At 45.9% G+C, this 21,256-nt stretch overlaps 11 protein-coding genes across 11 annotated transcripts; 6 read left to right on the top strand and 5 right to left on the bottom strand.

The window, feature by feature from the left end:
• Window positions 1-155: 155 nt before the first annotated feature.
• V1512DRAFT_237941 (uncharacterized protein) lies at window positions 156-3,465 on the top strand. The gene is made up of 3 exons (XM_066914159.1): window positions 156-922; window positions 970-1,241; window positions 1,288-3,465. Exons 1-3 carry the CDS (start codon window positions 290-292, stop codon window positions 3,206-3,208), a joined length of 2,826 nt encoding a protein of 941 aa, XP_066771910.1. The 5' UTR covers window positions 156-289; the 3' UTR covers window positions 3,209-3,465.
• On the bottom strand, window positions 3,355-4,237 carry V1512DRAFT_286368 (NO signaling/Golgi transport ligand-binding domain-containing protein). Its single transcript, XM_066918081.1, has 2 exons — window positions 3,838-4,237; window positions 3,355-3,783 (listed from the first exon to the last, which is right to left on the bottom strand). Exons 1-2 carry the CDS (start codon window positions 4,096-4,098, stop codon window positions 3,472-3,474), a joined length of 573 nt encoding a protein of 190 aa, XP_066771911.1. The 5' UTR covers window positions 4,099-4,237; the 3' UTR covers window positions 3,355-3,471.
• Window positions 4,127-5,508, top strand: V1512DRAFT_262146 (WD40-repeat-containing domain protein). Its single transcript, XM_066916209.1, has 4 exons — window positions 4,127-4,353; window positions 4,399-4,452; window positions 4,505-4,577; window positions 4,621-5,508. Exons 1-4 carry the CDS (start codon window positions 4,141-4,143, stop codon window positions 5,430-5,432), a joined length of 1,152 nt encoding a protein of 383 aa, XP_066771912.1. The 5' UTR covers window positions 4,127-4,140; the 3' UTR covers window positions 5,433-5,508.
• Window positions 5,410-6,474, bottom strand: V1512DRAFT_262148 (uncharacterized protein). Its single transcript, XM_066916210.1, has 2 exons — window positions 6,025-6,474; window positions 5,410-5,975 (listed from the first exon to the last, which is right to left on the bottom strand). The coding sequence occupies exons 1-2, from the start codon at window positions 6,285-6,287 to the stop codon at window positions 5,471-5,473; spliced, it is 768 nt and encodes a 255-aa protein (XP_066771913.1). The 5' UTR covers window positions 6,288-6,474; the 3' UTR covers window positions 5,410-5,470.
• Window positions 6,475-6,914: 440 nt separating this feature from the next.
• V1512DRAFT_275815 (JmjC domain, hydroxylase-domain-containing protein) lies at window positions 6,915-9,982 on the top strand. The gene is made up of 3 exons (XM_066917844.1): window positions 6,915-8,280; window positions 8,325-8,425; window positions 8,470-9,982. Exons 1-3 carry the CDS (start codon window positions 7,152-7,154, stop codon window positions 9,805-9,807), a joined length of 2,568 nt encoding a protein of 855 aa, XP_066771914.1. The 5' UTR covers window positions 6,915-7,151; the 3' UTR covers window positions 9,808-9,982.
• V1512DRAFT_262153 (mitochondrial 37S ribosomal protein uS2m) lies at window positions 9,912-11,374 on the bottom strand (the record flags this gene model as incomplete). Its single annotated transcript, XM_066916211.1, has 3 exons — window positions 10,888-11,374; window positions 10,200-10,843; window positions 9,912-10,151 (listed from the first exon to the last, which is right to left on the bottom strand). Coding segments are annotated over exons 1-3 (1,265 nt in total), but the record flags the coding sequence as incomplete, so codon positions are not given.
• A 39-nt stretch (window positions 11,375-11,413) lies between these two features.
• Window positions 11,414-12,045, bottom strand: V1512DRAFT_262157 (60S ribosomal protein eL29). Its single transcript, XM_066916212.1, has 4 exons — window positions 12,004-12,045; window positions 11,902-11,955; window positions 11,779-11,854; window positions 11,414-11,729 (listed from the first exon to the last, which is right to left on the bottom strand). Exons 2-4 carry the CDS (start codon window positions 11,953-11,955, stop codon window positions 11,662-11,664), a joined length of 198 nt encoding a protein of 65 aa, XP_066771916.1. The 5' UTR covers window positions 12,004-12,045; the 3' UTR covers window positions 11,414-11,661.
• A 162-nt stretch (window positions 12,046-12,207) lies between these two features.
• Window positions 12,208-12,621, top strand: V1512DRAFT_270961 (Rdx family-domain-containing protein; the record flags this gene model as incomplete). Its single annotated transcript, XM_066917628.1, has 2 exons — window positions 12,208-12,430; window positions 12,479-12,621. The coding sequence occupies 2 exons, from the start codon at window positions 12,208-12,210 to the stop codon at window positions 12,619-12,621; spliced, it is 366 nt and encodes a 121-aa protein (XP_066771917.1).
• Window positions 12,622-13,253: 632 nt separating this feature from the next.
• V1512DRAFT_262162 (Metallo-dependent phosphatase-like protein) lies at window positions 13,254-14,891 on the top strand. Its single transcript, XM_066916213.1, has 5 exons — window positions 13,254-13,545; window positions 13,601-13,607; window positions 13,653-13,883; window positions 13,929-14,392; window positions 14,443-14,891. The coding sequence occupies exons 1-5, from the start codon at window positions 13,366-13,368 to the stop codon at window positions 14,527-14,529; spliced, it is 969 nt and encodes a 322-aa protein (XP_066771918.1). The 5' UTR covers window positions 13,254-13,365; the 3' UTR covers window positions 14,530-14,891.
• A 2,069-nt stretch (window positions 14,892-16,960) lies between these two features.
• V1512DRAFT_252981 (uncharacterized protein) lies at window positions 16,961-17,716 on the top strand (the record flags this gene model as incomplete). Its single annotated transcript, XM_066914736.1, has 4 exons — window positions 16,961-17,166; window positions 17,235-17,263; window positions 17,300-17,594; window positions 17,647-17,716. The coding sequence occupies 4 exons, from the start codon at window positions 16,961-16,963 to the stop codon at window positions 17,714-17,716; spliced, it is 600 nt and encodes a 199-aa protein (XP_066771919.1).
• A 1,069-nt stretch (window positions 17,717-18,785) lies between these two features.
• V1512DRAFT_247457 (uncharacterized protein) lies at window positions 18,786-19,079 on the bottom strand (the record flags this gene model as incomplete). The annotated part of the gene is made up of 1 exon (XM_066914487.1): window positions 18,786-19,079. The coding sequence occupies one exon, from the start codon at window positions 19,077-19,079 to the stop codon at window positions 18,786-18,788; it is 294 nt and encodes a 97-aa protein (XP_066771920.1).
• Window positions 19,080-21,256: the final 2,177 nt, after the last annotated feature.

Raw genomic sequence — 21,256 nt, forward strand, 5'->3', positions numbered from 1 at the left:
AAAGATTATCTGATGGAACATATATTATATACCGGTACAGTATATACGCATTATCACATAAATATAGCATACATTATACATATAAACCATAATAACATGTAAAACATGCACATAAACTACGCCACGGCACTTTGAATGCCTTTCGCACCCGCCCTTTTGAAATCGCCTTCACCAAAAATACTCGATTATTCACTCGATTTTTTTGTTTGTTTTGTTTATTTCTTTCTTTTTTTTTTGTGTGTGTTCAAACTGTTCTTTTTAGTAAGAAGAAAAAGAAGAAGAAGAAATTATGAATCTAGAAAATTCACAATCAACAACTCAATCGAGTTCAAATGGTTCACTTGGTATAAATCAACCATCAACATCATCATCACAACAACAACAACAACAACAATCGTCTCAATCTCAACAACAATCTCAATCTCAATCTCAAAATCATCGTTCAGAACAAGAACATCTCAATGCTTATATCTATGACTACTTATTAAAGCATAACATGCAACAATCAGCTCACATATTCAGTCAAGAAGCTGATATCAAAATGCATACAGTCTTAAAAGGTTTAGCAATTCCTCAGACAAAAGTAAATCAACAACGTCAAAACAATCAAGATTCTTCATCTGATCAAGAAATCAAATCTGAAAAAGATCGTGCGAATGGTGACTCGAATTCTTCAAATGCTGCCGGTAAAAGCTCAAATAATGATACTGATCTGAAATCGTCGTCAAATACTCAAAATTCTTCAAATAATTCAGACGAATCAAACTCAGTTAATAATTCAAACAATCTAAACAAATCAACTGGAATTATTGATGCTCCTGAAGGTTTTTTATTCGAATGGTGGCTTATCTTTTGGGATCTCTTATTTGCTAGATCAAGTAAACCTGCATCTATACCCGCTCAACAATTTATTCATGCTCAAGTAAGTTGATCTGTTTCATACTAAGGAACTACACTGACAAATCAAAGCGTGTTCGCCAAGAACAAGTCGCTCGTGCTTCTCAATTACAACAACATGCTACAGCTGGTACTGCCATCGGACCCCAAGGTCAATTGGTTAACTCTCAAATACCAGGATATCCTCATAATCCTTCAATCATCAATTCGAGATTTCCGAACGGCGTACCTCATTTACCAGAAGGCGTGTCTGAGCTTGAAAAACAACGACAGCAGCAACAGCAACAACAATTGGCTAGACAAAATGCTCTTTCAAGAAAAGTCGCCGCTGGAAATCTTTCTGCGTACGTCAGATTCACATTATATTATATTCCCGTACTAATTGATCAGCGCTCAAATACAATCAATGAAACAACAACAAATGTTTCAACAACAGCAAATGGCCCAAGCGCAACAGGCCGGTCAACATAATTCGCAAGGACCACAGTCTAATCAAGCTTCTGACGTCGAAGGTCGGTCGACTAACTCGCCTGCTCCTCAACAATCCTCGTCGCCTTCAAAACGGCAACGACTATCACCCGATGGCGCGTATGCTCAAGTCGCTCCTAATCGTTTTGTTGGAGGCAATGGGCAACAGCCTGGTGCCCAGTCTGCACAGCAAATGCTGCTTAACAGCGGAATGAATCCAGCTCAAATCAATGCACACATGATAATGAAGCAGCAACAACAAGCTGCCGCAGCGGCCGCTGCAAACGCGCAGCAAGCTCAACATCTGCAACAGCCTGGCCATCCACTGCAACAGCCTGGCGGTGCAGGTGCAATGTCACAGGCCGCGTTACAGGCACAGCAGATCCAGCAGTATTCAAACAATTTGATGCAGAATCATCGGGCTGTAATGAACATGGGCAAAGTTGCCGGGCAAAACGCCGGAATGCAGCAGCCGGGCGCGCCGCATGTGCCTGGTGGGCTGCCAATGATTGGGCACACCGGGTCCGATCCTGCACATCCAGGGATGTTTGTTTCCGACATGTACGGCCAGAACCCGAACGGCTCTCAGATGCGGATGCCGCCAGGATCGCAGCCAAGCGTTGGCGGAAACACAAACGCGTTGCAGGATTACCAGATGCAGCTGATGATGCTTGAGCAGCAAAACAAGCGAAGACTGATGGTCGCTCGGCAGGAGCAACAGGACGCAGTCATCAAGCAACCGTCGGCTGCCCCTGGAATGCAAAATGATGTTGGCTACAACGCAATGTCACCACAACAAGGCAGGCCTGCACCGTCACCGCAGGCCAACATGGAAATGGGCAAGCGGGCAACACCCAAGATTGCAAATCAGCCGATTCCGGGCTCGCCGTTACCGGACGGACAGCAATTTGGTGCCGGGCAGCGGCCGAGCTCACGGAACTCGTCGCCAAACATGGCGGGCGGGTTTTCGTCGTCTGTTGACCAGTTCAATGTTTTGGTTGGCAACGGAGGAGGTAACATGATGATGCGAAACGTGCAGGGCAATCATTCAGCAGGGTTTTCTCAGCACTTGCAGCCGATGGGCGGCAACGACATGACAGGCAATCGGCAGGCAATGGCTGGGCGACAGCCGAACGGGCTTGTGTGGGCTCAGCAGCAATCTAACGGACAGCCGATGATGGCCGGGCAGCAAGGTGGTCAGCAGCCAGGGATGGGACCAGGCAACCCAGGTGGCCCGACCTCGCAGCCACAGTCACGGCAACATATGCAGCAGATGCCACCACCACAGGCGCCAAGCGCAGGCCGGTCTTCTGCTTCGCCTTCAATGTCGAATGCGCCGATTTCTGCGCCGACGCCGCCTGCTTCAAAGCTGATGGCCAAGGGCAAGAAGGAACGCGAGCCTAAGAAGCGGACCAAGAAACAGACTGCGGCAGCGATTGCGGCCAACAACCCAGTCACGCCGTCTGCTACTTCGGAGCCTCAGACACCGACGACGCCAATCACGCCGATTCATCCAAATTCGTTCAGTTCTGGCGCAGCAAACCAGAACGGGACGAACTCGCTGTTGTTGAAGGCGACGTCGTTTTCCGCGTCGCAGAATGCGTCTGCCGGTGGACAAGCAGCGGGTGCGCAGGCTCCGGACGTTGCGCCGTCGTCGTATCTTGAGACCGACGCGCCGTCGTTGTTTCCTGAGTTTGGAGCCGGCGGGGACAACGACATTACCGATCTTGAGTTTGACATCAGCACGTTTTTGAACGAGGACGCGACTGCGGGTGGGATGCCGTTTGATGCTGCTGGTGCGTTTACTTGGAACGAAAGTGTTGAGGCCACCGGTGACGTGTAAAAGAGTGTGTATATTTGTCACAAAAAAGTATGATGGCCGACGATAGAAGGAAAAAGGGGATGAATAGGGCGGCTGTGTTGTTTTGGTGTAAGCTATAACTTGTTCTTGCTATTTTGATTGTTTTGTTTATTCGTTATTTTCGAGTGACGAGCTGCTCGGAGCGTGTATAATAACGTCATTTGGTGTTTTTGGTGTTTGGACTATGTTTCTACCAGTAAGTAAGTGTATATGGTTAATAATATTTTATTCGAATTGGAGGTTTGTTAGTCGTCTCCTACCGGGATTTCGTCTTCAATAACTCGTATTAACGATACTTTGATCTCTGTCGTTTCGTTCCCACGTAGCACATCGCTGGTGAATGCAGTTTCGACCTGTAATTGAACCATTTCGAGCGCACCTCGCAGGACACCGCATAGAATGTTTGAGTACCATAGTTCGGATGATGCCTTGCCATCGTCCGGAAGCTCGACGAAGTCAGCCAGCGGGTTCTCGTCGAGCGTTAGAGTGAACTGTTTGTTATCCGACGACCAATTGCCTACAGTAGGAGTGATATTTAGGAATATCTTGAACCCGACCTGGTGGTCAATGTTAGTTGAATACTCTCTCTCTATTGGAGAAGGCGGACGTACTTTTGAGACGACTTCGGCCGTGTCTTTAAACGACCGACACCGGTCAGTGCCTGATCGCGCTAAGAAGTCCTCAATCAGCCGGATACCGATGTTGTAGCCCATTTTATCGAGCTGGTCGTTAACCAGGGCGTAGTCGTTTCCGAAGTCCTTGCACAGCTGAGCGACGACCGAGCCGTACGTCAACGTTACGAGCTCGGCGTTAACTTTTTCAATTCGGGATTTCCAGACTTCTTCGCCTATTTGCCGTGGTGTTCGTGACATGTTTGTGTGTATATGTGTGTGTATGTGTTCGTGTATACGCAGATGGATAGCCCAAGCCCAAATAAAGGTGTGAGGCTCAACGCCAGATTGTGGAAATCATCACGAGAAATTAAGGACCAGACGCCCGAAATGACAGACAAGAGAAAAGACGGACCGTTAACGAGTTCAAACGCGTCTAAAAGACCGAGATCCACTGCTCCTAGTTCTGTTGCGGTCGTGAATACGTCTGTGTCATCTGGTCCATTAATTCAAGCTGTATGTAATGCTTTTTAAAGGGAAGAATAACACTGATAAAACCAGGTTGAACGAAGCTCGAATTTGCAAGCACCAATTATACAACTATCAGGACATCAGGTTTGTTTTTGTCTAAATAGTCTAAACGGCGTGGACATGGCTGACGAAGTAGGGAGAAGTTTACTCGTGTAGATTTGATGGGTCAGGACAAATCATTGCGTCTGGCTCACAAGACAAGTCGATTTGTATGTTTTATCGTGTTTGACCGGAGAAGAGACTGATGATTAGTATTATGGAACGTGTACTCTGAAAACGAAAACTTTGGAATCATCAGAGGCCATAAAGGTGCGGTTTTAGATCTGTCGTTCTCTCGCGATTCCAAACAGATTTATTCTGCTTCATCAGACGCGACATTGGGCGTATGGGACGTCGATAGCGGTGTTCGGATCAGGAAACATGTTGGGCATGACGACGTTGTGAACTCGATTGACAGTTTGAGACGGGGCGCGGAGCTTATTGCGTCAGGCTCAGACGACGGGTCGGTCGCAATGTGGGATCCCCGGACAAAGAACCCGGTGCAGTATTTTGAGACTGACTTCCCGATCCTGGCCGTCGCGTTCGGCCAGACCGGGTCGCAGCTGTTTTCGGCCGGTATTGATCATGAGATTAAAGTGTGGGACATACGGCAGCAGTCGGTCGTGTACACACTAGCAGGGCACGTTGACGCAATCACATCACTGAACGTGTCTGAGGACGCGCAGTATTTGGTGTCCAACTCGATGGACAGCACCGTTCGAACGTGGGACTTACGCGAGTTTGCGCCTGAGTCACGGGCTCTGAACGTTTACCAAGGTGCGCCGAGTAGCAACGTTGAGAAGAACTTGCTGCGCGCGAGTTTTAGTCGTGACGGAAAGCAAATTATTGCCGGATCGGCGGACAGGACGGTCGTTATTTGGGATACGGCCGCGAGCAAAATCTTGTACAAGTTGCCTGGCCATCACGGGTCGGTCAACGATGCAAGATTTTCTCCTCTTGAACCGAATGTTGTCTTGAGCGGGTCTACGGACGGCAGTTTGATGTTGGGCGAAATCAGATTATGATGTACGATAGTTCTCTATACATATAAAAAAGTAATGGTTTACCCGTTTAGATTTAAAGACCTAGACCGGCCAAGGGCAGAACTCGGTCGTGGAATCGCGGCGACCCGGGTCGTGTGTTTCCGTAGTCTTTGAGCGTACTCGATGGAGCTCTCAATCACACTCTCGTACTTGGTCTTGTCTTGCGCGCTCGTGTTGAGTTTGTCGATCCAGTACGCGAGCACGGTCGACGCTTCGATCTTGAGTTTCTCGAGTTCACGGACGTGAGCTTCGACTTCTTCGTGTGACATATTTTGCAGCGCGGCTTCAGTTACTCGAGACAATGTGAGTGCGCGGTCGGCGTCAAAATGCATTGTCCGTGAAGTGTCTGATTCGATACTTGATTTGTCGGAGAGTCTGATCTTTTCTGTTTTTTTTGTTGGAAGGACTTGGTCTAAATCGACTGGGATTCCTAAACTCACGAGATATGACCGCCTTATACGAGATGTTCGCCATTTAGACGGAGATGGTGTTGGTGTTTGTCGTAGATTAGTCCATAGTTGTTTACTGTAGATATCATGTTAGTCGACTTCACGACGAAATGGAATCAACATACGATGTATTTGATAGCTGCAACATTGATTTGTGAATTACAGTCCCAGTTTCACTGTCACTCTCAGTAGCAGCAAGCATTCGAACTGTGGGAAAGATATCGTTTGCAATCATGGCGGTCGAAGATTTTAAAATTTCAGATGACGAGAAACTGTCGTCTTGTAAAAGCACAAGTTCGGGTGATTGGGAAACTAAAGGTACAGACGGTGTAATTGGCAATACATTGGATTCGACTGATACTGTGTCTGCCCATGGTTGGTCGTCCATTGTGTTGTGATTTTGATGTGTTGATACACCATACACTATACCTATTCACTGTGCCTATACACTATGCCTATACACTATGCCTATACACTATACCTATACACTATACCGATAAATTAATATGTGGTGTTGTTCTAGTGATATATTCCTTATGTATTGTATATATTATGTAAGATCAAGTATATAACATAGTTCGTTACATATTTCTACCAACAAAAGCACACTATACCCTTACTAAACATACGCACTCCACACAAATTACGTACATGCGCAATACGCAATAATTACATGCAAAGTACACTATACGCAACAATATACAAACACTACTCATCTCTCTTATCAAATCTTAACACACCACACTTCACTCTTTTCAACTCTCTCGACTCGTAAAACACAGCGAATCCTCTGCTGAAGTCACTGCGGCTCTAATCCAGGGTTAGGTCTATAAAATTCTATATGACTTCCTAAAATGGCAACTTATCATTAAATCCATCACAATGTGTTCAATTGAAATACAAATACATTCATTGAAATGATGATAACGTGTTTACTTTGTAGTATATGCTATAAATTTATATAATAGCATTAATTGTGTGTAAAGTGCACTACAAATGTCGCATAAACATCATGATTTATGCAATTGAGTCCATAATTGTGCGGCCTGAACTTATTCTGTATGTACTTCCTCATTAAAGATCCTACACTCTCTGAAATCGACTAAATAAGCCAAATAAACAAAATAAACAAGAATAAAACAAATCAGCTGCTCGATTTACAAGTACTATATCCGCATCGTCAGTCCTGATACTTCGCCAGTCTAGATATCGTCAAATTGCTCACTAGTTAACTTTCTCATGCTTCAAAGCCATGATGATACCGGAACTCACTACGTCTTCAAGATCTTCTACAATGGCATCATCGATATCGCCTCCAGTTTCGACGCCTACCCGAATGCGTTCAAAACAGAACACACCAATAACACCAATTCCACTCACTAATCATGGCATATCTTCCGTCACGACCCGGCATAGGCTACCTGCCATGCCGCTCGACTTTGCAACTGTCGAGACCGTCGTTAACAAAGCAGACAAACAGTTACCAAGGCCGGAACGGCCTTTTGGACTGCAAGAAGCACCGACTTATTACCCTACAGAGGACCAGTTCAAAGATCCATTCAATTACATTAACACCATCGCAAATGAAGGAAAAGAGTATGGCATAATCAAGATTATACCACCCGATAGCTGGCGTCCGTCATTCGCACTTGACTCACAACGCTTCTGGTTCAAAACTCGTCGTCAAGAGTTGAACTCAATGGAAGGCGGCACACGAGCAAACCTGAACTTCCTTGACCAGTTGCACAAGTTTCACAAACAGCGCGGCTTGACATTCAACAAATTACCAAGCGTCGACAGACGTCCGCTGGATTTGTATCGACTCAAGAAAGGTGTCGACCTCAGAGGTGGGTTCGACATTGTGTGCAAGAAGAAACTATGGGCTGAAATTGGTCGTGAATTGGGATATAGCGGCAAAATCATGACGTCGCTTTCTTCGTCTCTCAAAGGTGCATATCAGAAATACATCGCGCCATACGAGAAGTACCTCATCGGCGCAAAACCGCTGGTCCAGAAACAGCTCGAGGCTGAAAACGGACCGTCTCCGGTAAAGCGGTCAAGAACAATTTCGTCCGGTTCGGCGGACTCAACGTCCTCGCCTCTTGAAGACAGTAAAGTGTCTCAATCACCGGTACCTTCTGTCTCTCGTGATCCGTCTGAGCCTAGTTTGTCTCTCGAGCCGTCTGAACAGTCTCTTCTGTCTCGCGAACCATCTCAAATGTCCCACGATCCGTCCCAAACGTCCCATGACCCGTCGCTTGAAACGCGACGACTGTCTCGCGAACAATCTCGCGAAACTCGGGAGTCAGTATCAAGAACTTCGGCTGATCCACAAGATACTCAAGAGGCAGTAGAACCTCAGAGGAAACGATTACGATCTCGTACGTATATGCTTTATTTTGGATGACACTATGCTGACAATCAGACGACGAGCCACCCGCGACCGTCGTCGGTTCCAACATGACTGTGCACAGACCAAATGGTGCCGTTAAGCGGCTCTCAATTGAGCACGTCAAAATAGGAGAAGTGCGACATGTTTGCTTGTCTCAACTATTAAGCTAACGATGCAGAATTGCGAGGTTTGCGGTCGCGGAGATAATGCATCGTCCATGCTTCTATGCGACGGATGCGATACAGGATATCACATGGCATGTCTAACCCCACCGTTGAGATCTGTTCCGGACTACGACTGGTACTGCGACAAGTGTCTTGTCGGCACCGGCGAGTTCGGGTTTGAGGACGGCCAAGTATACAATCTGCGCCAGTTTCAAGACAAGGCAAAGAAGTTTGAAGACCACTACTGGGCTGGCAAACTGCCACAAGATTCAAAAACTGGCAAGACCAGATCGCCGACCGAGGACGAGGTTGAGAATGAGTTTTGGAGGTTGGTCGAAGACGTGACCGACACGGTCGAGGTCGAATATGGCGCCGACATCCATTCCACTATCCACGGCTCTGCGTTCCCGACGTTAGAACGTAATCCACTCGACACGTACGCGGCGGACCCGTGGAATCTGAACGTCATGCCGCTGCTCGACAAGTCACTGTTCAAGCACATTAAGTCTGACGTGTCCGGCATGACCGTTCCATGGCTTTACGTTGGCATGATGTTTTCGACTTTCTGCTGGCATAGCGAAGACCATTTCACGTACTCGGCGAACTACCAGCACTTTGGCGCTACGAAAACTTGGTACGGGATTCCCGGCGCGGACGCGGAGAAGTTCGAGGATGCGATGCGAAAAGCCGTGCCGGAACTGTTTGAGCAGCAGCCGGATTTACTGTTTCAGCTGGTGACGATGTTGAGTCCGAAAACGCTCAAGGAAGAAAACGTGAGATGTTATGCTCTCGACCAGCGTCCTGGCGAGTTCGTCATTACGTTCCCTCAAGCATATCACGCCGGCTTCAATCATGGGTTCAACTTCAATGAGGCCGTCAACTTTGCTCCGCCCGACTGGGAACCGTTTGGCAAGCTCGGCGTTGAGATTTACCAGGACTACCGCAAACTGCCAGTGTTTTCGCACGACGAACTTTTAGTCACGGCTGCGCTCAAAGACAACTCGGTCGAGACCGCGGCCTGGCTCGCCCCGGCGTTGCAGACCATGTTGGAGCAAGAACTCGCGATGCGCGCCCACGTCCGCGAGATTTACCCCGGCCTGGTCGAGACCCACGTGATGACCGACTGTCCGGACGCCGAGTTCCAATGCGCATACTGTAACACGTACAGCTACCTGTCTCAGTTGACGTGCGGATGCACGAACGCGGTGGCGTGTCTGAACCACGGCGACGAGTTGTGCGAATGCGATCGCCAAAACATGACCATGCGCGTGCGCTTCACGGATCAAAAACTTGTGGCCATGGTCAAGACCGTGCGTGACAGAGCCGATGGTGTGGTTGCCGACGAGCTGTGATTGAGTATGACTATTATCAAAAGAATCATCATACACACGCAGTGTCGCCGCGCTGTCCATCGACAGCAGCAGGCTGGAAGGGACGAAAGATGTTAAGTAATGAACGATTTTGCTTTAATCTTAAATTGCTATTTACAATTGTACAACATAAATAATTAACTAGTTTCTTCTACTTTTGCTTCGTTCACTGCCCCGGCTGATTCGGCTTCGTCTGCGAGTTCAGCTTTTGTTGCAATTTCTTCCTCAGCCTGTTTCGCGAGTTCAAGTTCCCGTTTAGACGTGTGGTATTTTATCCGTCTGATGCGACCTTGTTCGCCTGCCTTGCCCAAAATGCCTGCGATTAACTATTCAATCAGTACATGCCTACAAATACGTGAAATCGGAACACATACGTCAATGGTGCGTAGACTGTCGTCGTTCGCAGGAATCGGATAAGTCAGTAGAGTAGGTTCCATGTCAGTATCACACACCCCGATAGTCGGGACCAACGTCTGCTGACATTCAAGTAACGCGACCCTGTTCTCAACCGGGTTCAGCATAATTACGAGATCCGGTCTGACCTGCCCGGCCGGCTTCAGCCCGGCGACAGGTTTGTCGGTCAAATCCCGCATGACCGTGTCACGCTCGCCAATGACTTGGGCCGCGTTGGTCAGAATACCAGGCACCCACCGGTCAAACAGATGGTACCCACCCATTCTGGCCGCGTTGATTTCGACCGTCCGCATCTGGCCACGGCGAGTACCGACCACAAGCACAATCCCGCCACGCTCGACCACATCACGGACAACTTTTGTCGCCCGGCGCAGCGCGACCAGCGTCTTGTCAAGATCAATCACGTGCACACCGTCACGGTGTCCGACAATGAACGGGATCATGGACTGCCGCAACCGCTGCACGCTGGACCCAATATGCGCGCCGGCAGCGACCAGCATGTTAAGTGTCAGCTGCCCGGCGGTGGGTGGGTCATAAAGTTCTTTGTACGGTTTGTATGCTCCAGGGGTCGCGACCTTGCCGCCGAGAGTGCCGCTGGTGCGGTCTGTAGAGTCAGTGCCAGCTTTCAAAACATGATTGAACACATACTGATGTAGTCTCGACGGTGGGAAAGTTCCGTCGGAGTGTACGGCCGACTAAGACCCATGATTCCGTCATCTTTGACTTCTGGTGGAGGCGGAATGTCATTATCAGGCTCGATAACTTCTTCTCTATAGTACAACGCCTCGAGCTCGTCAGTGACCAGCCCTCGGAGGTCGACATCAGGCTCGCTCAGCCGGGCCCTAAGCGCTTCAAACTCATCTCGGTCAAGATTATACTGCACCGGAGACTCGGGCTTGCCATCTAACCTCTGTCGTAAGACCACTAATCTGTCATGGTCGTCTACAGCTGGCCGAGTGTTTGTCTTTGCCAGTCGGGACACCAGGTCGTCGAGATTCTGTTTCCAAGCCAGAAATTCAGTCGTATTAGACTGGAACCGCAAAGCCAAGCGTCTGACTGAGTTCAAGATCCGAGGCCGTAACATCGTTGTTGTTACCAAAGTAAACGAACCTCAAGATTTTTTAGTCTGATATCGTGCGGCTCATTACTACTACAACAGAGGAAGAAGTATTAAGTATATGAAATGTATTACGTAAGATATACGGATTATGTGGGTGCACTTGACATACGCGGCCTAACACTTAAAAGAGAGGCAGCGCTTGGTAATTGGCAACAAGTTAATATAGCACAATGCAGTCAATATGTAAGTAGACTTTGCCATAATCAATTCAGAGACGAAAGAACACTGCGATTGTGGACAATTGTGCGTACGATGCGTATATGTATGACTGAATGTATTATATAATATTACACCAATTCAATCTAAGCAGATTCACGAAGTCCCTCCTTGAATTCCTTAAGAGCCTTCGCCGTCCCATGAAGCGCGTGTCCTATACAATCAGCACTATATTCCATCAACCAAATCAAACCATCACATACTGTGGTTTCTTCGGAACTTGGGATCAACACCCTTGAGCGAAGGATATCTCGAGGTCTTTGGCTTCTTGATTCCGTTCTATTTTGATTAGATTTCCACTATATCTGTCATTATGACGAACATACACGGTGAGCCTTCTTGACCTGGTTGTGATTTGTATGATTCTTTGACTTTGACATCTTTCTTTAATTAGTGACCTTTCTCTCTCATTAAATCTTCCAACTCACTTTGTTTTGTGTGTGGTGAAATCGACCAAGTTCAGTAGAGTTCGTGAAGTTCAGTCTGAGTCGGCGGTGAAGAGTGTGTGCGGCTCATGTCGTGACTGCTTTGTGCGGCTCATTTAAAATAGGTCTATACCCTAACTACACGTGATTTAAAATTACCATTTCGAGCACATTCACAACAAAAGCACATCAAATGCTAGTGCAATTATGTTAAAATATCCACACGTCTCCATTGAATTCTGTACTGCGTGCAAGTGGAACTTGCGTGCATCATGGTATGCTCAAGAATTACTCTCGACGTTTTCGACTCAGCTTGGGACAGTCAGCTTAATACCTGGCACAGGCGGTGTTTTTGTTGTCGCGCTTCAACTGGATGATAAAACGGAGGACGTTGTGATTTGGGATCGTAAGACAAATGGAGGGTTTCCTGGTACGTGGCTATATGGATAATTGGAGAATGAGTACTGATGAGTAGCAGATTCAAAGGATTTGAAAAGAATTGTGCGAGACCATATCGCACCAGATAGAGATTTAGGACATGTTGACCGGCACTCGAAAACTAAGATTGTGAATGATGACATCAAGGGGGAAGCAGTAGAGGTTTGTGAGGATTGCAAATGACTCTAAACTGTTATTCCTTCTGTTTATTCTTCTCGACACAAGTCAACGCGTCTGTGGATGAGCCGCATGTTGCTTATGTGTTCTAATTTTATATCCCTCGCCACTGGATACACTCAATTCAGACATGGCGAGATCAGTTAGAATGAACATTATTTGCGAGAGTAGTTGAATTAGACAATTCGATAAGAGCCATGATATGTTCAGTGTGATTTGCGTTCGATACGGTGCATCGTGCGCTGTATACAGATAGACGCACGTTATCAGACCCTCAACGGCTTGATACTGTTAACATCTAGTACTTAATGGAGAATTGGGCAAGAACGGAGCAAGAACAGAGTAAGAATGAATGCATTGAAAAGTCAAGAGTGAGTTCTCACTGTGATGAGGTTGTATGAAATGCATGGTACTCTCATTGCCAGTACTACTACTATTATTACTATCAATTGAATAGCACTATAAATACTATATCGACACTATTATTCACTCTAAACAAGTAACATATAAAATAATAACACAGTCAGTATGTATATTATATATATATATATATATATCCAACCGCGAAAGGCCGGGTAACAACTGCAAGAACAAGACGGACGACGGCCGTTCCGCGCTTTTGCCGTTTAGTCCACTCAATCAGCGCCCCTTCGTCAAGTCTTCCTTTTTTTGTGTGTGTATTCAGCACCTTAAAGTCTCGAGTCCAGTCTTAATACACATTAAAATCATTCATTATTACACTATCTCTTAATGACTGACTCGACTGAGATTGATCTTGACTCTATCGTCGACAGATTATTAGAAGTGAGGGGCAGTCGCCCCGGAAATCATGTTCAGCTACTCGAACATGAAATCAGATATCTCTGTACAAAAGCTCGTGAGATCTTTATTAGTCAGCCTATTTTACTCGAACTTGAGGCCCCGATAAAAGTGAGTATTTTGTTAGTTGAGGTTGTGATGAAAATCTTACTAACCTTTTATTAAGATTTGTGGTATGACAAATCTATAACTAATTGGTTCTATCTGATGAAGTATAGGCGATATTCATGGCCAATATTATGATTTACTTAGATTATTCGAATACGGAGGATTTCCTCCAGAAGCAAATTACTTGTTTTTGGGTGATTATGTCGATAGAGGTCAGCAATCACTCGAAACAATTTGTTTGTTGTTAGCATATAAGATTAAATATCCGGAGAACTTCTTTATCCTTCGTGGAAATCATGAATGTGCTTCTATCAATCGTATTTATGGATTCTATGATGAGTGTACGTCGTGAGACTGTTATATCGTACTATTGTTAATTTGAACAGGCAAACGGAGATATAACATCAAGCTATGGAAAACGTTCACCGACTGCTTTAACTGCTTACCGATTGCGGCTATAATTGACGAGAAGATTTTCACGATGCATGGCGGTCTGTCTCCGGACTTGAACAACATGGAACAAATCAGACGGATCATGCGTCCAACAGACATCCCGGACTCAGGTCTGCTCTGCGACATCCTGTGGTCCGATCCAGACAAAGAAATTACCGGCTGGGCTGAAAACGACCGTGGAGTGTCCTTTACCTTCGGCGCCGACGTGGTCTCTCGCTTCTTGCAAAAACACGACATGGACCTGATTTGTCGGGCACATCAGGTCGTCGAGGACGGATACGAGTTTTTTTCGAAACGCCAACTTGTCACGCTGTTCTCGGCACCAAATTACTGCGGCGAGTTTGATAATGCAGGTGCCATGATGTCGGTCGACGAGTCATTGTTGTGTTCATTCCAGGTTGGCACTCTAGTGTGATTTTATACAATTGCAGACTAACAAGCTATTAGATTTTGAAACCAGCAGAAAAGAAACCAAAGTACGGATATCCAGGAATGGGGTCGACACCACGCAAGCAAAAGAAGGCTGCAAAATGAGATCAAGTAATGAAAGACTAATAAAAAAAATTATACTTGTTTCTCCGATCTCCAGTCTCCGTCCAATCTCTATCCTCTTTGTCTTTTGATCAGCATGTTATGTCTTGTCCGCGCACACCTTGAGTACTTAAACTATCTCTATAGTTTTCGTGTTTCAATTATGTTTTTTTTTATGCCTTTTGAGTGTGTGAGTTATGTAATTTGTAAAATATCGTATCGCGGTCCATTTAGTTGGCCATTTTATGTGTGCGCTTTGTGTCCTGGTTTGAATTGCAATGTTTAGTGGTGTACAGGAATGCAATTGTCTGGAGTTGTAGAAATCAATTCCTCTCTATTTTATTGAATTCATCTCATCATCTACCAATCATATTACTATTGACAGGTACCCGTACACTGCTGTTCATGAATGACTGTGACAGTTACCCTGCTTTACAAGGAACCGACTTGCGCGTGAAATTCTTTCACTACTTGTCATACATTCTAAATACATTTGTGTTTTGTATTCTTATGTATTACAGTTTTTCTTAACGCGGTTACAGCTGACAGCGATACTACTGATCTACTGAGGTGGAGTTATAGCATTGCAAACAAAAAGTTATAGTAAACCGCTTGGAAGATGACTCCGAGGCAAATAACTAACTATACTAATGAATATAAGCGGCACTTCATCTTGTAAGACCTATTTCGTTGATCACGTAATTGGTTTACTACTACGTGTAACGACAATCAAACTACAATGCCGATAACCAGTTACTGCGTTCCATTTGCTAGAGCACAAAAATTGCCAACCCCAAAACACGTGCGAGTATGATGTAAGTATGACGCGAAGCAATCTAGAGTGTGTCACGTGAAATATTTGTTTACATTTGTCCCAAACGTGTCCTATATTTCCAATGCCATCCAACCGCATGTCAACGCGTTACACGAGATTTACAAGCCCCGCGTGTTAATTGTTAAACTCAATTCAACATTTTTTGGTCTATGTTTATTGGCGCCAAACAAATCCATTGCCAATTGATTGATTCGTCCATCTGCTTCAAGCATGGTTTTGTGCCACTGCTTTCATTCACCATCGCTGGTTTGATATACTGACATATACTGCCACATACCACTGCTGCTACTATTGCTACAACGGTTGCTACTACTGATACTACTGATACAACTGCCACATACTACTATTCTGTTTTTTTAATTTCACAAACTGCCTGTTTTTGGCACAACTTTACAAGGTTTAGGGTACTAGGATTCTTTTGGAGTTGCTCCAATGGCTTCATTAACGAAACGTACTTCGATTCCACACTCACGATTCTAAGAGATTTGGATGCATTCACAATTTGACTGACGTTTGCATGCGCACAGTTCATGGCCAGGAGCGTGCCGGTTGGGCGACGCGGCGGGACAATCTGCGGAATGCGTTGAGGGCACGCCAGCTTGCACGAAATCAAAGTCTTGCCTGCTGTGTCGCGAGCGGAAAGTGCGGTGCAGTTGCATGCAATCGTGTGATACATGTGCTGATTAGGGACATTTTCATTTGGGTGCGTACTATGACGAGCGGCGGTCGGGTGATGGATCTACGCTTGATAATGTGATGCTGGATCAGCGGACGGATCGCCCATTTTTTACCTCGCAGGAAGTTCAGGAGGCTGCGGCAGTGGCAAAGGACTACCAGCGGGAATTTTACGTGCGAGAAAATCTCGGAAAGGAGTCAAGAAGAGACTTCTCCCATTGCTCTGTATCGAGGGCGAACGATCTACGATCGGCTTAGGCAAGGCCGACACGGTTTGTTGCCCAGCAACGAGGAATTGATCAAGCTGTTTAAGTTTTACCGCTACTGCGTACATCCGTGTGACTTCAATATGTTTGATTTGAATCAAGTCGAGCGGGCAATCTGTGCAATCGTCACCTCGAGATCGAACTCCACATAACCGGACAATGCAGTTGTTGTCCCTGGCGGACACCATTTTCTCGCATTAATTCATATGATTATGGCGTCCGGCGCCTAGTTCTTGGATTTCCTGCAAACCGTCGTGTTTCTCTCTCAAACCCAATGTATGTTTTCTCTTGCATCGTTACATGGCCACTAACATTAATATAGCCAAACACGCGTTTGATTTGCTACGTGTGGCGAATTACCAATTCAACCACACAAAGAAGGACTGCAAACAATGCTGCTGCCAGGCAACGTGATGCAAAACGCCATGAACGTACAGGCGGCATTAATACTCGACGACACCACAATTAGGCTCGCATTATCTTTCGGTCTGCATAATCTGCTTCCTGAAGCTGCGACATTATTCAAGCTGCCGCGCTACGGTGCCCACTGACTTTTTATGTGCAGTGACTGAAGTGTTAACAATAATAAAGAAAGGCCATAATATGGCAAGACTCGCTTTTATCGCGCGCATTCGACCAGGCGCCGGAGTCTGATGAAATGGACCACGGGCAAGATCTGTCGGGACTGATCGACGGCACGACCAAGCTTGGGTATTGCGAGGCCATGAACTGGCTCTCTCGTTTGTGTCACAAACACTCGTCGCTCCGGACCGGTGTTCTGTTGATTGCACAGTTCACACAGTTGTTTAAAGACATGGACCTGTTTGAGCACTGCCTGGCTCTTTATCTCGCCCGGCCGCTTGAGTATACGTCAATCTAGCAGATCGGGAAGTCATGTGGTGACGCACAATCGGTGCTTGCCGCATTCTAAGAGTGATTGAATCGCAGCGCACGCGCGTTCGTAAGGCTGAATACGACCACTAGCTACGCCATACAGACGTGGGTTTTAGTTCACAATGGTCTCGTGTCTGCGCTTTACTAAGTTTTATGGGTGATACCAGAAACACAGCCGAGACAAAAGAATTGCAGGCCAAGCTGAGTATATGTTTGATCGAGGGCGCCAATACCCTGACCGGGTCCTCACCAGACCGAGGACACGAGATGCAGCTGTCGAGTCCGCGCCGGAACTGTCTGAAAGCGTCGCAGAAACTCAGCACCCTGTCGTCCGACAATGACTGTGAGCGGGCGCCTGATAATATCGGGCCACAGGATGAGTTAAATGAATTTCAGGGGTATGTATTGTTTTTAATATAAAGCTTGACGTTCGAGCTAGTGAAACTTTAGTAATTTCGACTTTGACGACTGGCTGCAAAAGTTTAATCTAGAGAGTAACTCGCCTCTAGACGCGTTTTGACTACATCATGCAAGGCTACGATCGGTTTACAGTTAGCGGCAGTGTGACATAAAAAGATCTATTCGTAGATTCTGAATCAAATCTCCTCACAGTTCATCTGAAAGTCAATCACTTTACACTCAAAATCCTTAAGTCTTTCAATGAGACAGAACTCGGTCCTAGACTTTCTTGGGATACTAGTCCTTTAAATCCGCGGCTACCCAGTCCCTCAGACAGTGTACTCCATAGGCAGAAGCGCATCCGACACGGCTTTACCGCCCGCCTCTTATCGGCAAGCCATTACCTTGGGACATGCATGGGGTCAATTACAACCCCGGCACGTCTTTGTAAATGTACCCATCCAATCTAGGGCGGCAACGGGTGTAAATTCCTTAATTCGATTGTCTTTTTCAGCAACAGCGGGTACATACGATTTCGTCAGTCAAACGACCGCGGTTGAAGATTGGCAAGATAGCATCTTTGCAGCGAGTAGTCATGTTCACACTGTACAGAGGCCATGGGTGTGAGTGTCACCAGGATATCATATCTAAAACCTATAGATCAAGCTTAACTGCGTAATACAGTGACTGTCATGCATCTCACCGAGCGGACCTTCAGGCACACGCTCAGTGATGAAACAGGTCCCCTCAAACACAAGCTCTACATTCACAGGTGCGTAAAGTCCAACCGTCTCATACTTGACAATGTTTAACGCAGACCCCACAAGCGAGCTAGCAGCCATGATGGCCGCAGGCAAGACGCCGAATGCCAACGCCCACAAAGCATGTCTTTGCCTTCTTTCTTCCACATCTGTTGGATCTGCCACATATGTTGAGGTTCAATAACCAAGCGGGCGAGATGATTCTTATCGTGCACCATTGCAAGGGCAATGGACCAGTTAGTGCACTTGCTGTCAAGCAAGTGCACGTATTTTTCGCCGACATCTTTGTGGAGCAACGGTGCAGACAAAGTAGTGAGATCAAATTTTGGTCTGGCATCAAATTCTTAGCAAAGTCCGGTTTCAACAATAATAGGCGGAGCGGAATCGGCGTCGCGTCTTTTGCAGAACCCGTTTTGTCAAGGATTTCTTTCATTGCCGTCGAAACAGGCATGTTAAGATGACACGCCAATCTGCCAAATTTTGCTTGGGATCAGATCTAAGGCAGTTGGGTGTGCCGAGAATATGCCATAGTCCATTTTCATTCTGGCCCTTAAGCTTGCTGAAGAGAGGTGCGCATTCTTTAGACTCAACCACTTTGCGGATGATTGCGCCAACTTCAAAATCGAAATGGCACTCTTCGTTGATCTCAACCAAATCGCAATCCTCTTTCAAGGCTTCGATGTAAAATCGGAAACTCATATGTAGGAGATGTTCAAATGCCATTTTGTTGTATGATACAGTTCAGAATTGAAAGGATGAAGCTTGTCATGACGGGCGTATCAATCGTTCATACTAAAGATAGAGATCCTCATGTGATATGAAAAGCTCTGAGGAACGGTTGGGTGGTCTGCGAGAGTTTCGAAGCCAAAATAAGGCTCCGAGAGATGATTGGAAGTGATACGAAGAGGTCCGAAATGCCGAACCCAGTCTGCACATTTTACGACAGTGCAAGACGAACAATTAGACTGTGCGGTGAAACACTTGACGTTGGACAGTCTATATAAATCCAGATCCAAGCAGAACGGAGAGTGCGTTGGTACGCAGAGAGAATACGCATCAGAAAAACACACAGCTGGTATTACTCAAGCGTCAAAACATTGACAGAGGAATGCAAGAATTATTACTATAGTAGGAGCAACAGGAGCACAGATTATAATAACGCTGTTGCAAGTGTTGCGAAGGATGAACGTCGAGACGCATTTAATCATCAGCAAATGGGCAGGAGAGACAACCAAGTACGAGAGTGACTGCACGCCAATCACGGTCAAAGCTCCAGCAGATTTCAGTTACAGTCCTCATAATTGAACAGCACCAATTTCAAATGGGTCGTACACAGTCGATTGTCGCACCGGGCTCAGTCAAGACTCTTGCGACGATTAGTGCTGGGATCTGCAACGATCTCGTGTCACGTGCGGAGGACATGTGTCTCTGAAGGAGCGTGGACGTCGTACTGTCGGTCAGAGAAGAACCGTTGAGTAAGATTAAGATCCATCTTCGAAATATGCTCGCGGTCGCTCGGGCCGAAGCCATCGTTTGCGCCACCGGTTGCTACTTTCTACACATTACCCTTACACGATTAACAACATCAATCAACTTGTTGGTCGATTACTTGATCTGTTTGACTTCGATACTGGAGAGCTTAAAAGATGGGAAGCAACTAGTCAAAAATAGCTAAAACTTAAAAAAACACAATACCCTTAGAATTAAGACGCAGGAAATAGACATAATGTAACACGCCTATAATAATCATCAAAGTGCATACAAAACTAAGAAAACAAGGTTACCGGAAATGCGGTGTTTTACGACTAAAGCAAGCTGAACAGCACGCGCCACACTCGGGATTATTTGAAAATTATCGTGCCGTGCGTTCCCGCGATCGGAGAGAAACGGGTGAAAATAGAATGAAGACATGCCGTTTACAAATGTGTTCTCGGGATTTGCTCGGACGGTTTAAAGGGTTTTGTGTCAGTAAGCGGCACAGAAAAAGCCGAGAGTGTAAAATGTTATGGGTTTTGTACTCAATCACGAGCCGACGTCTGTTCAAATTTAGCGAAACCTTGGTTCACGAGAGTGTTCTAGAAGTCAGATGTGGAACATCCGCATAACGCCGGATCATGCCACATTTTTATTGTTATTAGCAATCGTTTTTTGTTTTAAAATCTTAAATTTAGCGTGTTTTATGTCTTTGGTGTTTATTACTAAATTCTACAATCGTCATCATTATGCTTATCATGTCAAGCTTCTTGTACGGCCAAACCGAAGATTGACCTATGCGAGCCGCACGCGGCTTTTAGATCGACCTATGTAAATAAAGTCCAGGAGTGCATAAACGTTAATCTATTGGCCCCAGCAGAAAATGAAAGTCTCTGCGCCACAATGCATGTGATTTCATTAACAACCTGAGTAAATCGATTAGGAATGAATTTTTTAAAAATCAACAATTATTCCAAGTCAAAGTCTTAATGACTATAATTACTATAATATAGTTACTAAGTAATGAAAGTGAAAATAAAGGCAGAAGCTCATTGTGGCTGGTGGAAACTGGTACCGGAGACGTCCCGCGATCCGAACTTTAAATCATGAAGTTTCTTATTCAAAGCCAAAAAATACCGTGAAAAAAGTACACGCCAAAGTGTTCAGGGTCCATGATGATCAGCAGGATCTCAGTCAAAAGTCGCCTTATAATCTCTGTCATATGTCGGGCATTCGGCACTATGTTTTCTTCTTTTACATTCTCTCATTCTTCTCTCCCCGCGTCATTTATCTCGATAGCTAATCCTTCGTCGTTTATTTTAATACGAGTGTGGTTCATGCACTCCTGCATATAATATAGTCTAATCCCCAAATTATGCTCTTTCACAACAAAAACAATCCTCTTCTTTTCCTTTTCTTTTTTGCTT

Source organism: Lipomyces arxii (assembly GCF_038497795.1).
Source record: "Lipomyces arxii strain Phaff 12-163 unplaced genomic scaffold V1512scaffold_6, whole genome shotgun sequence".
Classification (NCBI taxonomy): domain Eukaryota; kingdom Fungi; phylum Ascomycota; class Lipomycetes; order Lipomycetales; family Lipomycetaceae; genus Lipomyces; species Lipomyces arxii.